Here is a 19,147-nt window from a genome sequence, read left to right as displayed (position 1 = left end):
ACACGCCACCCCTCGATGCAACTGGCCCGTGAAGCCCGCTCAAAATTATTTTACATATTTGAAGGTTTTTCCAAATAAGCCACAATAATTGCCTTCCCTGGTAACTAATTACATTTACGAAGCAGTAATTCTGTTACTAATTCAATTACTTTTGGGGGAAAGTTAACAAGTTAACAAGTGACTAATTTCCACACACCGATCACCAACGGGGCCGCACGGTGGTCTAGTGGTTAGCATGTTGGCCAGAATCACAGTCAGGAAATCGGGAAGACCGGGGTTCGAATCTTCGTTGGGCATTTCCGTGCGTGGATTTTCTCCAGGTACTCTGGTTTCCTCCCACATTCCAAAAACATGCATGTTAGCTTCAATGGAGACTCTAAATTGTCCATAGGTATGAATGTAAGTGTGTATGTCTATATGTGTCCTGCCATTGGCTGGCGACCCTGCCTGTCGGCCAAAGTCAGCTGGGATAGGCTCCATCATACCCCTGCCACCCTTATGAGGAGAAGCGGCATAGAAAATGGATGGATGATCACCAACGATCCATTCTGAAAGCAGTTATGCACTCTATGGCTAAGAAAACACAATATTCCTGTCACTGGGCTATCCTTTCAATGTTAAAATCAATTCAGTGTATTCTAATTTTTCATTTTACTTGGTTCCAGCAGCCAAACTAAACAGAATGATTAGCCTGCAAGTCTAAATCAAGTGTCATTTTCAAGTAAGAGGTTGAAATTACAGTGCAAGCATTTACGCAGCCTGGGGTCGTAACCAAGCATCTGTCCATATTACAGTATGGGACTGACAGCTGGCGCTAATTGAAGGATCAGACTTATGGGGCTGCCACATCTCACACGTCATATCTCCGTGGCTTGTGAGTCTTTTGTTAGTATTGTTGACTTATTAATGGCTAATGTCTTGGGAGATTTGAAGAGATGATTCTGCTCCAGACCCATTTTTTTGTTCACCTTTTAAAGGCATACTTTTTAAAAAAATTTTTTTTTAGAAAGTTTTGGCTGAACTCTAAATTGTGTATATTCAGGGCATACTCACACTAGGCTGTTCATAGTCTGCTGGACTGGGTGTGATTTCCCCTCCTCTACTGGGCCCCACTGGCCTGCGCATATACACATACAGTACATACAGTACATACATAAATATAAATGTATATGTATAGATATATAATACTGCTCAAAAAAATAAAGGGAACACTAAAATAACATCCTAGATCTGAATGAATTGAATATTTATATATATATATATATATATATTTATATATATATATATATATATATATATATACACTGTATATACTGTATACGCACAGTGGTCTAGTGGTTAGCACGTTGGCCAATACAGGAACAGTCTGGAGATCGGGAAGACCTGGGACCTGGGCAATTCTGTGTGGAGTTTGCATGTTCTCCCCGTGTGTCGCGTAGGTTTTCTCCGGGTACTTCCTCTCACATTCCCAAAAACATGCAGGTGAGGTTAATTGGCGACTCTAAATTGTCCATAGGTATGACTGTGAGTGTGAATGGTTGTTTGTCTATATGTGCCCTGCGATTGGCTGGCGACCAGTCCAGGGTGTACCCCGCCTGTTGCCCGAAGTCAGCTGGGATAGGCTCCAGCATGCCCCCGCGATATACACTATATACAGTATGTGTACATATATACACAGGGTGTCTTAGAATAGTCAACTATTCCATTTGGAGGAGTCTGAATAGACTATTAAGCTCACCGTCAAATCACATCATATAAAAATAACGTGATCAAGATTGTACCATTCTGACTACATGGGGGTTGCCCACGTCTGCTGCTGTGTATACATTTTTACAAAGAATGTCTTGGTATGATGTTAAGTCTTTGTGTCGGGCCCGCACGATGACCGTGTGGTTTGCACCTCTGTGTGGAGTTTGCATTTTCTCTGTGGGTGTGGGGAATTTCTCTGGGTACTCCGGTTTCCTCCCACATTTAAAAAATATGCATGGTGTGAAGTCAGCTGGGATAGGCTCCAGCTCACCCATGATCCTAATGAGGACAAGCGGTATAAAAAATGGATGAATGGATGGATGAATTGTGTCAGTTATCATGAATAACCTGTGAGGAGCAATCACAATAAAGGCATTCCAGAACTCCTACTGCTACAATGTGTGCATGTGAATGGAATCGTAAAGGGCCCGAGACTACCTCTTCCAAATCGTGCCAGAGGATGGGAAGCCTGCTGCGCCTGGGGGTGGATCAGTGCACTCACACTAGGCAAATGTGCCGGACTTCAGGTATGAAGTGGGTCCAAGCACGGTACGATTATCCTAGTGTGAGTACGCCCTAATGATACAATATACCTCAGCTAAATGGTGTACTAAGTGAAAAGAGAGTCGTCATAGAGTTTAAAACGGTGGAATTTATTCATACTGTAATGTCCCGACAGAAACGAATGACTGCTGATTTTTTTTTTAAGAAGATTTCTTGACAAACTGTAATAGGTTGTCTGTCGTAATCTACGACAAAAACAACACTCAAGTCCAGCAGCCGAATGACCTCTTCTACATGTGCCATGTACATGTCTACACTGTGCTCACTTCCTCGTTTTCCACAAATCACGTCACTCTCAAGCCAAGTTAGTTAAAGGAACTATTCTTCAACAGACAGATGAGTGGCCTGATCTACGCCATAGAGCCGTGGTCCTCAATACCATCTGTCCAAGGGCCAGATGGTATTGTTAACAATTTTTTTTTAATGCATATATATATATATATATATATATATATATACATATATACTATATTTGTTTGTAGCCTTTGTCAGTGTTAACAGATTCATATTACCTGTACTGTAGCAAGTCACTAAAGTCCCGAACTGCCCCACCCGCCAATAATCGGGGGGATGGACTGCTTCAAAGTTGCAATGTTTCGTCTGAAAAGAGCCTCCACAGGTTATATTCCTTTGAAACAGTGTGTACATCGTTCCAAAGTAAACACATTGGCTTCTGCATTGCATTTCCGGTAAATGGATATATTGCATATTTTGCAGTCCAGTCGCTGTTAGAAGTTTTGTCTACATTTTTTTTTTCCAGAGGTGATTCCTGGTATATTTGTTTAAATGACGAAGCTCTTCGGATGAGGAGCGAAACGTCCGACACCTTCTTCACAGAAGTACAGATGACGTCTCAAGAAGCCTATGTTTCCGTTGTGTTTCTCACCTTCTTTACCAAAATGCTGGAACTTACAACTTTCTTTAGGCTCCACTGTGGGTTATTTGGAAGCCGGGATCAAAAGAAAAGCAGAGCCTTGTGGCATAATTGCGTTAGTTAACAAAGAACTACAAAGGCGACGGAGATGTGTGACAGTGACTTCGAGGTCTGGTTTCCATGCTAGCAGGAACATGCTAGAAGGAACGTTTTGTGGGGAAAAAAAAACATATTACAAACATAGTTGGACTCACGCAATGTTTTAATATCGAGACAAGACAAGCGCCATATTGTACGCTAACTGGGAAATGTACGTCAACTCGAGGCAAAATTTGCCTGTAAATTTTCGATGTTAAAAAAAAAAAACGCTAACCGAGGTTCCACTGTAGTTGTTTTGATAGTCATCACTTTTATAGTCCCAAAGGTTTAAGCAGTGCCTTAGTCTCCTGGTCAGTATGAGGGATTTCAGACAGGAGTTGTAGAAATGGCCTTCCATGGAAACAGATGTGGCTGTTCTCACCAAGTTGCTCTTCCATCCGTCTAAGGATGTCCTCCACATCCTCCCTTGACAAATGTGCAGGCATCTGTCGGGCAAGTCGAACGGCTTCACTCTGTGCAGATGAGTCCCAATTTAGTCAATTAGTTCAACAAGAAAACAATGGGTACAATTGTCATCACATCTCTCACTTGTAGGTAGTTGGAAACTTTCAGTGGCCGGCACTCCTGCACAGACTTGGCCTTCCTGTGATGCACTGCAGTCATGATCTCCCTGAGGTCCTCTATACCGAGGAAAGGTACGCAGTCTGCCAGTGCTGTCACTTCCAGATGTCTCTCAGGTGACATGACGCCTGGCCAAAACAAGCAGAAAACAAGGATTAATATGCTGCAGACGTAGATCCTATCTCCAGGAAATAATAATAAATAAACATTGTGATTTACAGATTGAGTGATGACTAAGGCAAACAAGGAAGGGCCAAATGGAGTGTTAAATGACTAATAGAAGCCCCAGCAGATTGAAAGGAAGTCGTCTTGTCGAGTGAAAAAAATACTACCTGTCATTTAAAGAGGAAATACTGTATCACTAATCATTCAGATTTATATTAGAGAAACAACTATTCTGAGATTTCATGCACTTAATGTCAGTGTTAGGCACACATCTCTCCCGAGGTTGGCAGTGCTGCATGAAAATTCTTTGAATTTTTCAAAGGGCAACCATTGTGATCACCTGCACCCCCACTGAGAGGTCGCGCTCTCAGGCAATGTGCCAATGTTGACTGTGGTGAACCACTTCAGTAACAAAAACAACTCACATTCATGGAAGTCTTTCCAAGGGAGATGAAAAATAGTCCTAATAATGACGAATTTTGTCTGTGCATGATTCAGTAACGTGGTGTCATGGTTTAATATTACATATGTTTCATTGACTCGGCTTCGTCATCAAGACATTAGCTATTCTGTTACGAAAAACATTTACGCTATTTTCTTCAGTTATTGTTTTTGTTAAGGTGCACTCACACTATGCAATATGTGTTTGGGCACACTTGACAGAGTGACACATGGTTAAAACCGCCCAGTCAGAATGCGCCTCCAGTCCGTGTCAGTGCTTGTATAAACATTTAATTTCTATTATGTGCAAATTGTAAAAATTCTTCTTCCAGACTACCAAAGAAGAGGAAGATCTTTTTCTTTTACCAGCACAGATTTGTTTTATTTTGGCAATGTGACATGCCTGTTTTCGTCGGTTTTCACATTTTCTATCAAAATTAATCCTGCAAGTGACGACCAACAGCAAAGCACATGAACGACAATATGCAGCACAAGCATAAGTGGGGGAAATAATTATATGGTCCCTTGCTGATTTTGTAAGTTTTCCCCGTTAAAAGACTTTGCTGTATGCCTTTGGTAACTATCGGACAGTGGACGTCGCGATCTTGGGTTCATATTCAGCATTTCTCTGCCTCCAACTATGGTGAGTGAAGCTCATGCCAAAGAGCTTCATTTTGACCTCATCTGTCCACGTCACATCCCGTCCAGTACTTCTCTGAATGATTCAGTGGCAAACTTAAGACGAGCATGTACTGTATATGTGCATTCTTGAGCAGGTGGACCTTTTGAGCCTTTTCTTGCCGACTGTGAGCCCAACTCCCTTGAGATCATTAACAATGTTCTCCTGTGTAATTCTGGGCTGATACCTCACTTTTCTCAGAATGATCTTCAGGCCACGAGGTGAAATCTTGCATAAGCTTCGGAGTGAGGGTGATTGACTGTTACCTTGTTACTATTTCTTATCTCCATCTGACCAAGCTTCTTACTGAAGAGACAGGACTAATTTGTGTGCTTCATGGGCACATGCCGGGGGTCTCATCTATAAAGTCTTGAGCATCGATGGGAACTGGGACTAACATGACGATTCTCCCGGGATGCCCACTTTGCCGACTGGAAGAAATAGCCACGAACACCAATGAAAAAGAAGCCGGCACAGTGAGGAAGAAGCGGATAAAAATATGACTTAATTTGACTCAATAGCATTTCAAATCGGGAGGTCCAACAGTGGGGGCATGACAGAGCGGACATGCGGTTACTCAATCATCTTTCTGTAATTCGTTATGCCACTGCTATGGCCTCCAAATAATATAGTCTTTCCAGTATTTCCACCTCTTTTTTTCACAAAATTTTGCTTTATGGTGCTCACAGTGAGATCTATCAATCACAAAGTGCGTTAAGGTGTGCCTGCGCACAGTCTGAATATTTTTGTCCGTATGCACATTTTGGGTTTCTGGCATAGAGACTTTTAGTCAGAATTCCACGCACAGTTTTATAAATGAAACCCCTGGTCTGGGGGGGGTCAATATTATTTAACTTTTAATTTTTGGGGGGGGATCGCTCTGTTAAAATAAAATTATGTTCTGGTCATGTCTCTGAAAAAGGACAAAATCAGCAGGAGATCCCCCAATGTAATGAAATGTTGTCAGACAGCCTAGCAGTGAATTATAGCAGGAAACATATTTTAAATAATTTACCTGGAGTAAGTCTGATTTTAAACCCATTGGCCACAAGTCTTTGGTCAGAGATGAACATCCCACCATTCAGATCTGGGTTTTGTTTCTCCATGTTGCATAAAGCCTCTATATATTCCGTTCCCCCTAAACTTCTGCAGAAGAGACAATGCATTCAGCAGTTAGCTTCACATACTGTATGTACATACAGCATAGTGCAACACAACCTGAGGTTATATGCTAATCTTTCAAATGTCAGTACAGGTGGTCCTTGGTCTACACAGTTCAGCGATACGTTTCGTGGTTATGAACGCGCAACCATAAATTAATTACAAATGTAATTTTGGTCCGTAAACATGAGACTCGCTTGAGAGCTAGGGATACCCACACCTATCAATATTGGCCTTTTGGTCCCAATGGTTGGACTGTCGCAACCATCATGATATTACTGAATGCTAACAAATGCTAGAGGGGGGGCTTCCGTGTGCTGTTAAAGGAAAACTGGGAGGAGAAGAAGAGGTTATCCTTTCAGACTAGCCTGGGACAACATTTCAAGACCGTAGAAAGGCCGCCAAGACAACCACAGGAATAAAAGTTAAGTTGTTCTCTTTTTATTACGGTTTCATTTAATCTTTTTATTACTGTATTTGATATGTTCTTCATGTGTTGTGCGTAGTGTGAGTGACTTAGTAGTTAATTTTAATATAAATTCCGAGTTACTCGACTCGACTAAAACTTGACTTACATCTTGTTGACAACCAGAGGATCACCTGTACTAAAAGCATAGAAAATAATTGAACTTTGGCTGTTTGCTAGTGAGAAGTGATACATCACCCTTCTGTCACATGTATAGGGTTCTGTAGAGTGACTGCTGGAAGTATATTATTCTGTAGGAGTCTCTTAAACAGCAATGTCTCCTGCACCCGAAATGGGTTTAACAACATGAGCCTCTGACCACATAAAATGACCCAGGCACTCTGAGAGGCCAGCTGGTTTATAAGACGGAGGCCCTGTGGTGCTGCTCCAATCTGGGATGAAAGGCGCTGAAGCTGCAACTTAAGGCTTGACATGCAAAAGTGGAAGGGCCGTGAGGGCTTCAGTGTTGGGCTCCTCTGCTTCTTTTGGGGCTGTGCAGAAAAGAGCTCGTCTAGCAGCTGTTGGTTTGAAAGTGGAGCCTTGCGTTTGTGGCCCTTCCGCTCTTTCAGGCCTTCACTGTTTGCCAGTTTAGTTGTGCAAGTTCGCTTGTGGTTTTCTAGGCGTTTTTGTGCTTCCTCCTCATACCTGTACAGTACAGAAAACACAACACTGGTAATAACGAACAATCTTCCGTCTAACGAAGCCTTACAACAAGCACTCGTTTAATCCACTTTTTACACCTCGGGCCAAAGTAAAATTTGATTATTTTGGACTCACTTCAGACCAGATGATTTCTGTTTTCGTTATTTCCTATGGGAAGAATTGCTTTGAAATACAGTATGGACAAATTGGAGGCTGACTGTGCTGACAGTATTTGAATTGAATGCAGATTTGTAGTCGACACAGACACACAAAATAACAGTACAGTTTTATCTTCATGTTTTTTTTGTCAAAATATAAAAAACACACTCCTCTAATATCAGGAGTTGTATTTTTGTTCAAATAAATAGCCATTTTTGGTTCATCATCAGCTACAATGAAGATATGAGTCTTACTACTGTAATTATACTCCTGCTGTAGACTTACCGGTACACAATAACCGCTCAAATAGGTAACTGAACAGTCACCATGACCACAATATTATGACTGTTTTGGTTTTGATGTGATCACATCAAATACAAAATACCATGCAGAATATATAATTCATTGTACGTTACATGATTGAAACATATCCCGAGACTAGCTTTGTTTCCTGTTTTTCCCCCTAAATGACTCCATCCCTGTCTTACCTTCATTAATGTAAATCCTTTGACACAGAGGGGGGCAAGGGTCAACTCAAACGCTCATTACCTCCATCTGCTCAGTGCCAAGTCTGTTCTTGACTAGCCAACTATGTGTCACTCCTCTAACCACTCGTGAAGTAAGTGTAGATGAAATTTTACATGAACAAAAACAACTGTGAGAACACGGACACGAGACATTTATTGTGTTATCTTCTAAAGGAACTGTATACAGCTGGCTCAAGATTAAAACATTTTTCAAACCAAAAATATAAGAACACCAACTCTGGCAAGAACATGTTACCAACAGAGATCTAAAAGAACAGATTGAACAGCAAAATGTCTATTTTTCCACAAATACGAATTAAACTAAACTAAAAGTAAATTGTTGTGATATAATCCTATGATGATTGGTCACTCAGCGCTGTCTGGTATTCACATAGATTTCTTTAGCGCAAAAATCAGTCTCAGAGAGGTAATCAACTATTTATTATTCATGTTGTTACAATAAGCTATACATTCAATGATCGCCAACGTTAGCAGAGATCATTAGTAAACAAACATACTGTACATAACCTGTGCGCGTGTTACATCCGGAGAAGCTTACGTACTCAAAGAAGGAAGAAGGCGTGATACAATGCTTAAAATACACCCAAACACGACCCCTCGCTGCATACAGTCCTTTTAACACTCGAACTCCCAAGGCAGTCATTTTGACTGTTTTCAAAATTTGCAATGTCATAACTTAGTTTAAAAAAAAAAAACTATGTACCCATAGGACCCTGACTTTTCCTAAATGTGTGTATATTTTATTCTAACATTGTTTTATCATTAAAATTTCAAAACACAAAAGAGTTCTGAGTGTTACTACCTCGAATGACCATAGCAGTCAAATTGACTGCCTGCTTTTTACAGGGGGTGTCATATTTCACTATTTGCTACATTTTTCCCGCCCTTCCTCCTGCTCTATTGGCTGTTTGTTTTTTATGCTCTGTGATGCTAAAACCTAGCTATAGCTTCACTCTAAACCCAAGAGAGACAAAAATGACAAGTAGAAAGAAGGTGACAGCTATGGAGGCTTTAGCCTTGCTTCAGAGAAAATGGTTGCAGTTCGAGTTTGCATGTGTAATTGCAGAGAAGTGTTGTTATATAGTCAATCACTATAGTTTTCATTTAGTGTCCTGGTGTGTTTTTTACCTATTCCACCAATTTATTTTGAGATCTTTTTAATGATAATCCAAATTATATAAAAAGAGTCAAAATAACTGCTATGGTCATTCTAGTAGTTGCAGAATTCTGGTAGACCGAGTGTTAAGTGTATGTATTATGGTGGCATTGCAAACCAATTTGGCCTGTAATGCTGTTGTAGTCACTACAGCAGGTTATTGCAATATTATGAGAAACATTTTGACAATCTTAAAGTATTATTTGCTAAAAGGACAAACGCAATAAATCCAAACTGAGAGATGAAATATAGAAATAATTATCGTCCATTATTTGATGTTTTGAATTTCAGTCGATTGTGCCGAATTGATGTTGACTGTAATGATTTAGTCTTAACTGGATTAGCTCGACTAGTTGATTAAGAAACTTGTGTTAAAAACATTATATGATGACCATAACTTAAATGTCGAATCTTATTGGTTAAACATCTCTCAGTTCTACAGGTATCAGAAAGTGGGGAAAAAACAAAAGACAAAGAAAGATAATGTTTACTTACTTTTTAAGGTCTTGCTCGGACAAGTGTTTCCATCTCTCATTAACAGCGATGCTAATCTCTTGCAGGCTGGCAGTAGGTTTCTCCCTGAGAACCTCGACTCGGGCCTCCTTCTTAAAAAGGGTAAGAGGTGACAGCGGCGCTCTCATTGTACGGTTCCTGATCAGGTCAAAAGCTGTCAGAGCGGTCCGCTTATCTGTTATGACATTGGCCATCTTTTTGTTAGAGCTGCTCTGAGCCTTGATCTCATCTACGTCAGAGTGACTTGGCATCACGGGTAGATGAATTTTAACGGGTTGTAGGGGTTCTCGTGAGACCGGGTCTGTTAAAGCTGTGCCCCTGCACCAGTCCTCAGCTGATACATGGGGTTTGCTTGAGTCTGCACCTAATACTGGATTGTCCTCACATCTTTCCGGTAATTCACCTGGAAAATATACGGTTTCGTCACAACTAAGTGAGAAGTTAGACTCGAGTCCACCAGGAATTTGGTTGACAATCCAGTCCTCTTCTACCAAAGACGAAGAGCTGCAGCTAGAGGTCTGTCCGTCTGGTGAAGGGTTGTCATTCACTGCAGTGTCGCACTGCTTGAGTGGATCTTTGAAATTCTTACATGTGGCAGTTGGAACAACGTCCTGTGCTGCATTTGTCTCTCTCATTATCTCATAATTCACTTGTACAGTGCCAGTCTGCCGCGTCGGTGAAAGAGATGTTTCAAAGCTGTGCTGTTCCTTTGGAGAGTCCCGACCAGAATGATAGAGAGAAACTAGCAGAGCTTCTAATGTAGTGAGCAAGGCCTCCTAAATGCAAACAAAGACAAACACCTATTATTTCTTTTCAATATATGCTAAGCAAATTGTATTTTTCCTCAAATAACGTTAAAAACAACAAAAATGTTACTTCTCACATTTTTAAATGTTCATTTTTCTGCGATGATTTATAATTTTCCCAAATACCTTGTCATGGAGAAGAACCTGGGTCTTATCAGGTGTCAGATTGATATCCACTGAAGAGGGTGAAACTGTGATTTTAAGCATTAGTATTGGGTATCGACTTTGTGCTGACTCTTCCGCATACTGCGCAGTATAGTGTTGACGTAACATCTGAAGACCAATCACACAATCCAGTCACCATAAATTGAAATAGAAAATAATAACAGAATGCCATTTCAACTAATAACACTCAAAGCATAACTTTCTGCATCCAAAAGCGTACCTTAAGTATGTCTTTTTGGTGGACAGGCCGGTTGTTGACATATACAAATGTTTTACCTGGAACGGAAGTGCTTGTAGAAGAGTACTCAGCTCCTGGCTTAGGAAAAAAGCCATCTAAAAATATCTGAGGAAGATACAAAATAAAGATGTTATTGGGAATCCAAAACCAAAGTAAAAAAAATAATGAATAACAGTAAAGCCGTTACATCATCAGCTAGGATAGTGTCGTTGACCAAGGCCACCTTGCTCCCAAAGCAAGACTTTTCTTGCATGCCCAGCTATTTTCAAATCACGCCACAGTCTCTCAGTTGGATGAAGAGCCAGCCTTTGACTTGGCCACTCCAGAATTCATTTCTGCATTTTCAGCCACTCCTTGGTCAAATAACTACAATGTTATGAGTGCAGCATTGCACAAAATAAACAGGACATTTTTTGTTATGTTTTTTTCCCACTGTCTAAGTTTAAAGACCTATACTGCACAGCATCTGTTTTATTTTGAATGGCTCTGATCTACTGTACCTATAACACACTTTTAAGTTATACAGTATAGAGTGATGTCTTTATCAGATTTGAATTGTATAACTTTCATGTCACATGAGACAAAGTATGTTGCGACTGTAATAACACTGCTACTGAGAGATAGAGTTGTGAAACACGTCATCATTGATTGGCGTCTCCAAAATGATGGGACCGACAGAAATACTCAGTTCTCCAAACACTTTTTCCCTCCTCACTTCTTCTGAGCTCCTCCATGGAATTTCTGGTGAAAGCAGCAAGGAACGAGGAGCTTGCAAACAGAATTTCGACAAGCACCCTGTGATACAATGAATAAGTCATAGTGGATTCTTTGCTGGTGTACTGGCCAAGCACTGCTGCAGCAAAGCGACCGGAAACCATGACCATCTGCCCCGTGCGTCACAGCTGGTATAAGATGCTTTTGATAAAATGCTTTAGTTTACACCAAACATTTCCTCCGTTATTATGTCCAAATAATACATTTTTTGATTGATCTGTCCAAACCACATTGTTTCAGAAGTCCTGGTCTTTGTCTAGTCCAGGGGTCGGCAACCCTTAACATCAAAAGAGCCATTTTGCCTCCTCTTTTAGTAACGAAAAATAATCTGGAGCCGCAAAACATTACACGGCTTACAAACTGTTAAAAGTTTGAAAAGAAATTATGCACCAAGGCCATCTCTCTCGATAGCTATCGAGAAACCTTTTTTTGAAGTGGTTGCTCAGCCATGGCAAGTGAGCAAGCGAGCCTAGCTTTTTTTTCTGGAATGTTTCTGGGGAAACCTGACGGTTAGCCTACCACCTACTTTTCAACATGCAACATGATGTATTACTTTTCCTTCAGGATGCACTAGCCTCCTTTCAAAGACACTATACGTTTTCTGACTACTCAATTAAGTGGACCAAATCAATTGCAGACCTGCTAACCTTTAAGAAATGCTATGAGTACTCATCGCCTCCCACCCCCCTGAAGCGGTTCTCTTGAGCAAAAATTGATGACGCTACATAAAAATTAACAATCAAACTAAAAACGCCATAATGAATGTAAGCTTGTAAGACATTATGAGGGCTATTAATGTTCTACAGATTCCAGGTGGTAAATTACCATGCTTATTTTTTCCCCCAGATGGACCCAGGCTCATTATTTGCAAGGCTTGCTTAAGATGTCAATAAATGAACTGCTGTTTCAGATTGGGGCACATATGTTTCTCGCTATTTCTGCTCATTAGGGTCACTTTATGGGAGTACAAATGTCAACTCGTGCCCTGAATGGCTACAAGTATAAGCAATCATGCCAAAACGGGCATCATCACAACCTGGTTTGCTTGATCACTAGCTGTGGTTTTGTGAACAAATAAGGAAAAAAAAAAGCTCCCCTTCACTGCTATAGGGCGTAGTAGGAAAAGGTAAAAGGTCATTCTCATATTTGGGCACAAACGCGCAGCAGCAAAATAGCAACAACAAAGAGAAAAATGAGAGAAACAAGGTGAAAAGGGCTGCTCTATATCTGTCTGACTAGATTAGTTAAAAGCAGCAGGTAGAGTACATACCGCATGTCACCTACCGTGACCAAGCGGAAAGCTACCACTCAACACTAATTCAATTACAATCAGCACAACAAAGCTTAGCTAACAAAAATCACTCACTCTTTATCAGTCAAAAACTAGAGGGAAACGAGCAAGGGAATAGTTGGCCAGCTACCAACTGACCACATTTTCTGGCCTGAGACCAGGTGTTCTGGAAGAGGCTCAGCTCATGGTCAAGTGTAACGTGCATTCTTTCATTTGCTCTGCAAAAAGTATTAAGACCTTGAATGTAGTATTAACACATAAATCACACATTTCTAGAAGATGCAAAGCAAAAAAAACAAACTATCAAGTAAGACCATGTACTTACTGTGCAAACCCAGCATGACAATTCTGACATTAGCTACTGGGGCTCGGAATCTAAAGGTACCTCACAATACGATACAATTCATGACAATAATATAATAATATTATAATCTCTCTAATGATCTAATGTGTCTTATTTATTATGTATTGTGTAAAACTAAGATGATGATCTGACAGTGTGTGTGGATGCAATTCTTTTTCAACCCACCAAAACCCACCATTTAACTATGCTGGCTAATATTTCCAGTCTGCCATGGCACAGTTTTTACCTCCGCCTAGCGCAGCTCAGCTCAAGGCAACAAACAAGTTTGTTTGTTTGTCTGTCTGTGTTCAAAAAAAATTGAAAAGTTCTGAATGGATTTGGATGAAATTTTCAGGAATTGTCGGGAATGAGATATGGAAGAACCGATTACATTTTGGGGGTGATCCGGATCACCGTCTGGATCCAGGAATTTTTTTTAAAGGACTCTTTAATATTGCCAGATAGGCCCATTTTCGGCATTTGTGCATAACACTCCACAATAATGGTCAGAGCACTTGGAAAAAAAATACAGGACAACTTTCCAACAGGTTCTACAAAATATCAAAAACTGATCCAAAAATTATAGGATTATTATTTTGGTTTGAATCACTATATGGGGGGAACTATGGCGCTTGGCGGAGATCTGCGCTCTCCGAGTGCTGTTCTAGTCTTCTTCTGTGACTGCTGCCCAATTTTTTTCCACTCTCGCTAGAACCACCTCCTAAAGTATGAGTGCTGCCAGCATTGCTGCGGACGCTGAAGGAGTCAGTAGTGCTTAGGCCATATGCTGCAAAAGGCATCAAATTACTCTGTATATGTCTGTCATATGGAAGCCCCCTCTAGATGATGAACAGGAAAGCCGGCAAACAGCAGAAAAGCAAGCAGACTAAGGACATTGATTACTGGAACCATGGGGCATCCTCAAAGGGAAGGTGGAGGAGCGCAAGGTCTCTAACATCCACCATCTACATGATGTTGTCATAAAAGAGTGGAAGAGGATTCCAGAGACAACCTATTGAACTTCATGCCCAAGACCCAGTATGACGCACAAACACACTTGAGTCACAGTAAAAAAAAGAGGTGAGGGCAGCATGCCTCAGAGAAGCACACTTAGCATTCATGTCTGCCATTTATCTAATTTCTCACATTGCTCAAAGGTAACATTACTGAAGATGAATAATATTGGATTATGAATCAATTAATTGCTTGGACATTTGTACTTTATGATATGAACTGAACAAACCTCTGGTTCCTCTTGGCGATGGTGACAGGGGAGTAGGTTGACTACTGCACTAGACCCCAGTGCCGCAAGGAGGGCACTTCTGTGATCAGCCACTTTGGCCTTCTGCCAAAGCACCACCTGGAACAATATGAAACACAATCATTTTGTGTGAAAAAATTAGGACTTTTTCACATGACTTTATTATATAAATCCAAACTGAACCATCATGCTGATATCTGTAAAAAGTTGCTTCACAATTTAAAAAATCCCTGTGATATCTTTGCTTAGTAATAACTACATTGCACTGTAACTAGTTTTTGCAATAAGCAGCAGGCACAGCTATGGATGACAGCAGCACACTGTTGAGTGTGGCCCCTAGGGTACAGGAGAGGGAGAGAAGATGCACTTCAGCGTGGTTACGGGTCAACTAGACAAAGTGCTACTGAGGAATAAACAAAATAACAAGCCTAACTAACAAAAATGATAATGTAAATTGATCAATCATAACATTTTGGATGCTGATTTGTGGTTGTCTGGTCATTATTTGTAGTTTGTGGACAACTATGCAAGTTGCAAGAACATTAGGACTGCACACAGCAAAAATCGTTCATGACAAAACATCAACACCTGTGGCACAATCAGAATCGAACACCGCTTACATAAACAATTTTGATCAATTGTGTCTGACACCACAAGTTGCTAACATTTATTTTCTTCTAATTTTCATATAAAATCGTACACTCATCTGTCAGGCACGTGTCAACTATCTGATGTACACTTAACACATGAAAACAGATCGCTCCTGTAAACAGCTCATAAAGACGCTGTGGAACATGACACATGCTCAACAGCAGAGGTTGATGTAAAGGACAGGAGCGAGTGAGAGCCGAGTATACAAAATGAGGGCATTACTCTCCATTAACAATCTTGAAACCAATTTATAAGAATGTCATGCAATTGTTGTGTGCCCCCACCTTGACCCACATAGTCTGCAAACTTCTGCAAAAACAATACCTACAGCTGAGTTCAGTAACTTACTCAAGCGACATAATCAGCTAAATTCGAGTTCACGGCCAGTAATATTTGTGTTTGGAGCACCTGACAGATATGATTAGCTGTGGTGAGAAAGCGTAAGTGAGATGGAAATGTGTAGTTGCTAAATACTTCTACAGTTGTAAAAGTGGTATAGAGACTTGAATGGTTTGAATGTATTGGCTTTGCAACTGTCACTGTCACTGTCATTGGATTTTGGCACTTTTCTTAACCACACATGATTGAAGAGCATAAAAAATTGGAATATGCCTAACTAAGTGTAAAGAGTATAGGGAATTTGCTTATTTGCGTGTTACATTGGTGCAGAGCCAAATCTGTGTCTGGAAGGATGAAAATGTTACAAGGTGTTGTAAGCAAATGTTAAGAACTTGAATACATTCTCATTACCTACAACTTCAATTCATCTACTTGCTGAATGAATACATAAGGTAAATCATTTTTTCAAAAAGGCACAGAAATCTAAACTTGAACCATCTCTCGTGTAGTTAAATAGAATAGCCAGGGGGTGGTACGGTAAATTCAGTATATCACACACGTCTTAAATAACGGCAAATTATTGTAAAATGCTTTTAGTTGTATTATGTTATCATTCTCTGCAGACAATCCCAACTGTAAAACGGCTATTTAGAACCAAATCTGAAGATTACTGAGGACACCTAGTGGCTGTATTTATGGAATAATGAATTTGTCATTGCTGTTTAGCAAATTGACACAACGCAGTTACCTTAATACAAAAAGACTTGAAGCTAAACAAATATATATCATTTACACATACTATGTTGGTGATACAATTAAAACCTACTGTACATACTATAAAATATGGTGGAAATATAATGCTACCATAAAGTAGAAATTGCTTCAAAAATATGAACGCAACACTGTCCTTCAGAAAAATGATAATTATAATGACGGCCATTACAAGGGTGTGTCATCATACTACTGTATATCCACTGCATTAAAACATGTAAAGAGGCAGACCTTGTTATGTGTAAGCGTGAGTCTTAAGCCAGGTTTTATAATGGCGTAGGCCATCATCAGATCCTGCACTTTCTTCAGTTCATCCTTGCACCTTTTAGCAGATGAGTAGTATTGTCGTCTCACAGGAAGATTCTTGAAAAGTTTCAGTGCACAGACTGTTGTACCTGAAAGACATGAGAAGCAATGTCATGCAAAATAACTGTATTACTAATTCATTCTTTTTTTTTTTTTTTTTTTAATAATGTGGCTGTTGGGGTAACATATTCTCATATTCTTTTCAACGAATGCATTCCACAAATTCACATTCATAAAAACGTTCTAAGGTTCCAATTTCAGTTGACTTTCACAGTTCTTGATCTCGTTGCTAAGTGCAAAAGTACATTATGCCTTGCCTTGGCCGATATGACTTGGCTTCTGAGAAATGATGTGCCCTTGGAAGTTAAGCATGTACTGGGTGCTGATGTGATCATCCTCCGTCTTCGTGGTGATGGTCACCTGGAAAGGAACACCAAAATAACAATCTTCACCACACTACCTTGAAAACAAATACATTTCAATATGTTATACAGTCATCCCTCACTACATCGTGGTTCAAACATCGCTTCCTCATCCCCAAATGTTCTCAATTTGATTAAGATCAGGGGAACAAGCGTGATGGTCCAAAAGAGTGACGTCATTACCAAGAGAATCCAGTCATTACCACACAGATGAGGGCCTTCAGTCATGAGGGATGCTCCCTGCAACATGTCCATGTAGCCAGCTGCGATTTGACGCCCATGCACAACCTGAAGCTCCATTGTTCAATTGAAAGAAAAAGCACCCCCAAATCATGATGGCGCCCCCTCCACTGTGCTGTGAGGAAAACATCTCAGGTGGGATCTCCTTGTTATGCCAGTATCGTCGGAAGCTATCAGGATCATCAAGATTACATTTTTTCTCATTAGAGAATAAAACTTTCTTCCACCTAACAATTGTGCTCTCGTGCAAATTCCAAATGGGCAACTTTGTGGTGTTGAAGGAGATGTGACCTTTGATTACTTTATTTATTGTTAAAACCATTCTCTTGCAGATGCTATCCGGTGGTTACTGGACTGCACTAACATTTCAGCTCACCTCTGCCACAGCACAAATGGACCCGAGCGCCTCTCCTCTGAAGCCATATGTCTCAAGGTGCTCCAGGTCTTCATGGCTCTGTATCTTGGAAGTAAAATGTTTAACAGCCATCACAGCGGCATCTGCAGCTTTGATTCCATGGCCATTGTCACGTATCTCAATTCGGTCCAAGCCATAGTTGTCCTGCAATAGATAATACGTGAAAGACACCGAAAATTTCAATTCCAAAACAAGTACAGTGGTGTGAAAAACTATTTGCCCTTCCTAATTTCTTTTTTTTCCTGCATGTTTGTCACACTTAAATATTTCAGATTAAGCAAATGTAAATATTAGTCAATGACAACACAACGCAAAATACAGTTTTTAAATGAAACTTTTTATTATTAAGGGAGAAAAAAGTGTTTAAACAAGAAAGAAATGTGAGAAAATGTTATTGCCTGTCTGAGAAAAGTGTATGGTGAGGTTTGTTTTTTTTTAGCCTTAAAACATATATAATAATTGTAAAAAAAATAAAGTTGACTTCTTCTTTTGGGAACCTATCCCCCGCAATAAACGAGAGAAAACTGTAATACATAAATAAAAAAATAAACGACCGTCCATCGGGCCACCAGGAAAACTCCCAGTAGTCCGGATAGCCAATCCACCACTGTTGGGAACCACTGGGCTAAACTGGCTGAACAAAGCATTGGCATCTTAGCTTAGTGTTATAGTTATCAATGCAAATTAGTATAATATCTAACAATATAATCTTCTTAATAATTCATTTTATTTGCAGAATGTGCTGAGGGTAAATATAAAACGAGCTGCGGGCTGAAAGTGGCCCCTGGACTGCACTATGGCACCATTGCTGTTAGACATCTACAATATAACAAGATCACATGTCTATCAGTCAACATGTTGTGTATTTCATTCGTTAAAAAATGCCAACAAGGTACAGTACCAGTTTTACGTCAATGGTTGAAGCCCCAGCATCAAGTGAATTCTCCAAGAGTTCTTTCACAACATTCGTCACTGAAGTGATGACCTGCGAGCTCGACAACAGCCGCACGGTGTCTGGAGGCAGCTGCTTCATGATGTACCCACTACATAAAATCGCATTTAAATGTCAACCTGGAGATTTACGAGCTTATACTAAACATGGATGTATCAATCGATAACTGGCTATATACAATATTGTATATATTGTATGGAGTATTGTAAGAAATCTCATAACAAACTCCTTCAGAATGTTAAAACTGACTCTCGCCACACGACGGAAACGACCTGTTACCGCCCTCCCCGATAAAGCGTTGATTGGCTGTAAGTGTCAAGTGAGCGTGCGTTGATT

General features: G+C 40.2%; 1 protein-coding gene across 2 annotated transcripts; it reads right to left on the bottom strand.

Moving 5' to 3' along the window:
* Positions 1–2,797: 2,797 nt before the first annotated feature.
* pms1 (PMS1 homolog 1, mismatch repair system component) lies at positions 2,798–19,078 on the bottom strand. 2 transcript variants are annotated; one of them, XM_054788160.1, is made up of 12 exons: positions 18,761–19,078; positions 17,821–18,003; positions 17,100–17,202; positions 16,708–16,871; positions 14,698–14,814; positions 11,029–11,151; positions 10,770–10,916; positions 9,820–10,613; positions 7,018–7,464; positions 6,208–6,338; positions 3,875–4,035; positions 2,798–3,798 (listed from the first exon to the last, which is right to left on the bottom strand). In XM_054788160.1, the coding sequence occupies exons 1-12, from the start codon at positions 18,890–18,892 to the stop codon at positions 3,598–3,600; spliced, it is 2,703 nt and encodes a 900-aa protein (XP_054644135.1). In that variant the 5' UTR covers positions 18,893–19,078; the 3' UTR covers positions 2,798–3,597. The 2 variants fall into 2 exon arrangements, with proteins under 2 accessions (XP_054644135.1, XP_054644136.1); XM_054788161.1 differs by lacking the exon at positions 18,761–19,078 and adding an exon at positions 17,408–17,614 and having other exon boundaries at positions 17,821–17,955.
* Positions 19,079–19,147: the final 69 nt, after the last annotated feature.

Source organism: Dunckerocampus dactyliophorus, chromosome 9 (assembly GCF_027744805.1).
Source record: "Dunckerocampus dactyliophorus isolate RoL2022-P2 chromosome 9, RoL_Ddac_1.1, whole genome shotgun sequence".
In the NCBI taxonomy this organism is placed as follows: Eukaryota; Metazoa; Chordata; class Actinopteri; order Syngnathiformes; family Syngnathidae; genus Dunckerocampus; species Dunckerocampus dactyliophorus.
This window is presented reverse-complemented; position numbering and strand designations above follow the sequence as displayed.